Raw genomic sequence first — 6,000 nt, 5'->3', positions numbered from 1 at the left:
CCAAGGAAGACACGTGTTAGATGTGTGGAGCCCTGGAAAATGAATGAATTATCTGCCCTGTGTAATGAACAGGTTTGCTTTTCTTAATTACTGCTGGGAGGCAGCTCTGAGGGAACATGAGGACTGGAGAGGGATCTGGAGATTGTAAAACAGGAGCCACTTGGGATTGCTGCATCTTACAAACTGGGGTTAAGACGTTAGGCTGAGGAGTAGGGGCAAAGAATGGAATTTGGAGGCCCTTGAGGCTTCTGAGATCGTATGGCTGCTCCACTAGACAGAGCAAGGTCATCTCCCATGTCTGGGTTTATTGGGCAGTGGTTAAGATGAAGTTCAATGTGTTTCTGTGAAGCAATACAGCTCCTGTTCATCCTCAGATCATTCTGTTTTCTCTCCTTTCCTTCCTGGGTTCCTTTTGTTCCTGACTGAGGACACCAGTGAGAGCTGCTAGGTCTTCATGTGCTCGTGCAAATTCCTGTTTACAGTTCTGTCTCAGGCTGCTGGAACTGGATCCATGTCCAAGCAGGTCCCTTCCCTGGAAACTGGAGTTGTCCTTTTCAAATGGAAAGCTGGGGCTGGTTTGGCCCGTTAGGTTAGGGAGCTGTCAGAGCTGTTATCTCCTACAAGGTCCTGTTTGGTATCTGATGGGATTCAGCCACAAACACCTGTCTGAGTCCATCCTGGTCACCTCGTGTGGGGAAGATGTGCCACAGTGTCATCTCCAAGGGAAAGGCCAAGTGTGGCTCCTGGTGTCAGCATTTCCAGCTTCTACAGCAAACAGAGAGCACCAGTGGAGGGTTCCTGGGGTCCTGGTGCCAAAACTGGTGAAACACCAGCAGAATTGTTCCAAAAAAGCTGCAGAGGAAGGCGTTGCACAATGAATCTGGTGCTTTCCTGGGCTAACTGGCTGTGTTGTAGTTCTGACGTTCCCAGGTCCACAATGAGCACAAGTCAGGAGTCTGGAGTCAGGATGTCTTACCTGAGATCACTGAAATGTCAATTAGTCCTGGAGCGGAAAAAAAATGTTTATTTTGGGACAGCCTGAGCAAAGTAGAAATGTTTTATCTGCTCATACACCCTGACTTCTCTCTCGTATTTGGGATCCTACTCCAGGTCACCTCCAGGTCACCCTGCCTCGGTAGGTGGGTTGGACTAGATGACCTCCAGATGTCCCTTCTGACCCTAAATATTCTGTGATTCTGTGATTCCTATCGCAGCTGCCTGAGCCCTGAGGGCATCAACCTCTGTCAGCATCTGCCCACTTGCAGCAGGCACTGGCTTGCTGAGCTTCCAGAGAACGCCGAACACTTCCTTTTCACACTAATCATCCCTGGCCCTAAGCAGCCGGAGGCTGATTGTTTCTCCGTGTCACTGCAGAGCTGGCGGGTGCGTTGCGAGCAGCACCAGCAGTGGCGTGTGAAGTGCAGTTCACCTCCGGAGAGCCCAGTTCTCAGCGCTGGGCCGGCTGCCACAACGTTGCTACGGGGTTGGCGGGTGCCTTCGTTCAGCCCTGAGGGTCATCTGAATGCGCCAACGCTCCGGCACCGGCATCGACCGAGAACGGGCCCGCCCCGGGGAGCGCCCCGACAGGCCCCGGCCCGCCCCTCATTGCCCGCCCGTCCGTCCGTCCGTCCGTCCGTCCGTCCCACCTCGCGCGGCACTTGGTGCCGCCTTCCCTCCCCCCCCCGCGGGGCGATGGCTCCTCCCGCCCCCTCCGTCAATGGCTCCCTCCGCCCCCCCCGGCAATGGCTCCTCCCGCCCCCCGGCAATGGCTCCCCCTTCCCCCCCCCGGCAGTGGCTCCTCCCGGCCCGCGCGCTCCATACTTGGCGATGGCGGGCGCGCGGGGCGCTGATTGGCGGGCGGGGCGCGGGGCGGGGCTGACCCGGATGTTCCCGGGCGGGCGGCGGCGGAAGCAGCGCACGGGCCGCGGCCTCGCAGCGACAGCGACGGACCGGGAGGCGCCGCCGTTCACCCGCCCCGCGCACCCGCCCCGCCGACATGGTGAGAGCGGCCCCTCCGCGCCACCCGCGGCCGCCCCCGCGCTCCAGACGCCTCGCCCGGCCTGCCCCCGGGGTGGCGGGAGGGAGCGGGGAGCGGAGGGGCGGGCGGTGCTGCCGGGCCTGAGGGGCGGGAGGGCCTCATCTCGGGAGGGCCCGCCCGGGGCGTCCCTGCCCGGTCCCTGCGCCCGGTCCGGGCGATATTTCCGGAGGGAAGGCTGCAGGATCCCGGCGGGAGCGGTTCCGCTTTGGCGGCGGGTGGTACCGCCCGGGCTATCGCTGGGCTCATCCGCTGGTGCTGCTGTGCTTAAATCCAAGTTCTCTCCCCCGTGGGGAGGCGGGATTGGTGTTCCCTGTGCTGGGAGCTCCTGGACGCTGCGAAATGCAGGGAAGCCAAGCGCAGCCGGAGCAGGGGGTGCTGCAGCCTGGGCTGCTCCTCCGCGGGGCTCTCAACTTTTCCTTCCCCCACGGAGAACCTCCCGTTTCCTCAGCCGCGGGGAATCTTCATCCCGCCGTGTGTCTCCTGGATGGATTAGCCCAGGGCACAAATCGTTGAATTTGGTGCTGTGTGGAGCCAGCAGATTCCATCAGCTCCGAGCTGGGGCAGGGATAAAATGGAGCTGCACAGGCAGGCCCTTCCCTGCGTTTGTGGACAGGGCTTTTCCACAGCCCCCTCATGGATGGAATCGCTTGTAGGAAATCACATCACCTTATGCTGTTTGGAAATTTGCAGTTTAGGTTTTCCAGTATAACAATTTCAGAATGTGCAAATGTATTTGGTTTATAGAAGAACAACCCTGAGACCAGCAATACAAATGGTGATAACCAAAGAAGTGTAATCCTTGCCTTCTTACCTTCAACCATCAGAATTTCAGAGGCAGTGCTGTATGTTTTTTTGTCTCATGCTGGATAAAGATCTTTAGTGTCAGGTGAAAGGTGAAGAAGAGTTGAGATCAGAGTTCTCCTCCTTTCATGGGTTCAGGTGCTGTACCTGTCTTCTGACAGGAGGGAGCATCTTACTGCAGTTGTGCAGCTTCTTTTAACATCCTGAAATCTCTAAGTGAGGCCTGGCTGTGGAATTCGAAATTGGATTTCCAGCAGACTATCCTGACTTCTACCATGGCAAAATTCCTCCCAGGAGAAGAGGGCAAGGGAAACAAGGAGGCCTCAACTACAGTAACAGTGATGGTACTGACCTCCTTAAGGGGATATAAAAACCTGCAGTCAGGGTGTCAGTATAACTGCCAGTCTTCTGAAAGAAGCAGAGCACAAATCCTTTGGAAATTTCCTGAGTTTTAAAAGCTTATGCTGCCTTCTGATATTTTCACATTTAGTCATGGAGATCACAGAGGAGAAATTTGATCAGAACGTCCAGCAGGATGTGGTGGTTTCCAGTACTGAGTGGACTTCAGGGAAGAACCTGTAGCTTCCAGTTTCAACTCAAGTGCAAACCCAGACTTTAGGGTGCTTCCAGGATCTCTAATTTTAGTTGTCTGAGGCTAGGATACAGAAATAGATCATTAAAATAATGTAATGGCCCTGTTATTGCAGAGAAGAGCTGGGGGCAGCTGGTGTGGTGCAGCACTTTGGGTCAAACACCTTTTTGGTGCCATAGGGTTACTAATATCTGTGCAGAGCAGAGATGGGACTTTGTTTCAAGTCCCTGCTCCTTGGAAACTGGAGGGAGAACTTGGAACTGTGTCCACATTTCAGTCAGGTGCTGAGTGAAACAGGGCAGGGCAGCACATGAAGCTTGAAAACTGCCTGGATGGATGTGTCTCCTGAGCTAAAAATAAACAAAATGCACTGTTCAGGGAAAGCAGGACTTGGGAGAGTGGATTGGCTGAGATTTCTGGAACTGTGGGCTATGAATGGATGGAATCCAGTTACTCCTTGTAAAAAATAAATCCCTTTTTCCAGGGTTACATAAACTGGTCTGATCATGTTAGCAGGGATTTCTTCTGCTATGCAACTGTTGAGGAAAAGGAGGACAATTTTAGGAAAATTTATGATTCAGTCAACCATAAAGTCAGTTTGTCTTGTGTGTGCTGACTGGCATCATCCTTGTAGGATCTGAGAGGCAGCTGAGAAGGGCAGAGACATGGCCCAGGGGGTGTGATGTGACAGTGACACCCAGCACACCAACCTCAGGAGCTGCTCAGTCACTGAGTTTTTCAGGGAAGGGGTTGTTTGTCTGGAGTCTGAGCCCATCTCTAACCTGGCTGTCCCTTTTGACACCCCCCCTGTGTGAGAGCTCAGGGTATGTTTGCAGTGTCCACAGCAAGGCCTTTGCATCTCGTGCCTTCTAAGAAACACCAGCTTCAGCTGTTTGGTGGAGTCTGTTTTATCAGCCAAGCCAAGAGGGTGACCTTAGCCAAATGTTATCCTAAACAGCACATTCCCAAAATAATCAAGTCAGAGGGTATCACTGGGATGGGGAATGCTGCCATTGCACTGGTGCTTAATCTTGTGGTTGAGTAGGGAAGGAAAAGCATGCACAAGCTGAAGTTGTTCAAACAGGATTTCCTCAAATGGTAAATATATGTGCTGATATGGGACTAGTTGACATCTGGGAGTGAAACAAAATGAAAGTGCAGCTCAGCTCTTTTGAATGCCTATTTTTAGTCTTTATTACTGTAGTTGAGTTGAGAAATGACTTTCTTTGGGAAGGAGACATTGCTGCCCTATTCAGTTTGTGCTTCCACAGCTGTCAGTTTTGATTTCCTTCCATCCCTTGACTTCCCTGTGTGAAGGATTGCTGGGGAACTGTGGGTTGCACATCATCATGCAGTGCTCCCCAGTGCTCTGTGCTGGGCCAGTTTGGCTTTGATGGACCATTGAATCCCAGAATGGGGTGGGTTGGAAGGGACCTTAATGCCCGTCCAGTGCCACCCCCTGCCACGGGCAGGGACACCTTCCACCTTCTTCCAAGCCCTGTCCAACCTGGCCTTTGACGCTCCCAGGGATGGGGCAGCCACAGCTGCTCTGAGCAACCTGTACCAGGGCCTCACCCCCTCCTAGGGAAGGATTCCTTCCCAATATCCCATCTAACCCTCCTCTCTGTCAGTTGGAAGCTATTCCCCTTTTTCCTGTCACTCCAGGCCCTTGTAAACAGTCTACCTCCATCTTTCCTGTCAGCTCTTTCAGGTACTGAAAGCCCACAATTAGGTCACCCCAAAGCCCTAAAACTCAAGTTTATACCCAGATGGTCTATAATAACTTAGATAATAAATATCTAAATAAATAAAGACTGCAAAGTTGCTGTGCAGTTCCAATGCTTGTGTTTATTTTCCTGTCTGCCCTTTGGGGGGGATATTTGGTCAAGTCCAAATAGCTCCTTACTCCACTAAATAAACGTGTAGAGAAGTGTTTTGCTGGGATTTCCCCCCTGAGCTGGTGCAGGCCGTGGTGGAGCTTTGTCAGAGTGAAATACAGGTGTGTTCAGTGCCTGCTCAGGAGAGCAGTTGTGCTGGAGCAGTGAAAGGTGCCTGTCCAGCCAGAGTAAGCTGCAGTTTGGGGCTGTGGAATCACAGGGCAGTTTGGGTTGGAAGGCCCTTAACGGGCCCTCCCATGGGCTGGGACCCTCCACCAGGCCAGGCTGCTCAGAGCTCCATCCGTGCTCAGCCCTGTTTTTCTACCTCCCTTTCATTCAGTGTGGTTCAAGGATATTTTTTTCAGGCAAAAGAGATAATTACAGAAGTAGGAGACACTGAAAATGATGTTCATCTTCTGGTTTTTTTGGTATTTTTTTATTCAATCACTTTATAGAGTGATTTATAAAGGGCATGAACTTTCCTACTTTCTCACTGAGTCATGCAAGGAGTCCTGAAATTTAAAAACCCTCAACCAAATAAATCTTTGTCTCTCTCCTTAATGCACAAGGTCCAAAGCATGTTTACCATTCAGTTTTTCCTAATCCTTTGCCACTTCCTGGAATAAGGGTGAAAACAAATCTCACTTAAAAACATGGGATTTCATATTTTAATTTCTTTAACCACTGAGGTT

The 6,000-nt window shown here is 52.3% G+C and overlaps 1 protein-coding gene across 2 annotated transcripts in view; it reads left to right on the top strand.

Moving 5' to 3' along the window:
- Positions 1-1,892: 1,892 nt before the first annotated feature.
- Positions 1,893-6,000, top strand: part of CAPZB (capping actin protein of muscle Z-line subunit beta) — a 58,183-nt gene continuing 54,075 nt past the window's right edge. For both annotated transcript variants that reach the window (XM_027901893.1, XM_027901892.1), the window contains exon 1: positions 1,893-1,999. In XM_027901893.1, the coding sequence (XP_027757694.1) occupies positions 1,997-1,999 (3 nt within the window). In that variant the 5' untranslated portion in view covers positions 1,893-1,996. The remainder of the gene's footprint in view (positions 2,000-6,000) is intronic.

Source organism: Empidonax traillii, unplaced genomic scaffold (assembly GCF_003031625.1).
Source record: "Empidonax traillii isolate 1590-97213 ecotype Southwest subspecies unplaced genomic scaffold, ASM303162v1 scaffold819:size405531, whole genome shotgun sequence".
NCBI lineage: Eukaryota > Metazoa > Chordata > Aves > Passeriformes > Tyrannidae > Empidonax > Empidonax traillii.
The sequence above is the reverse complement of the archived record's forward strand: the minus strand, read 5'-3'. Positions and strand labels throughout refer to the sequence as shown.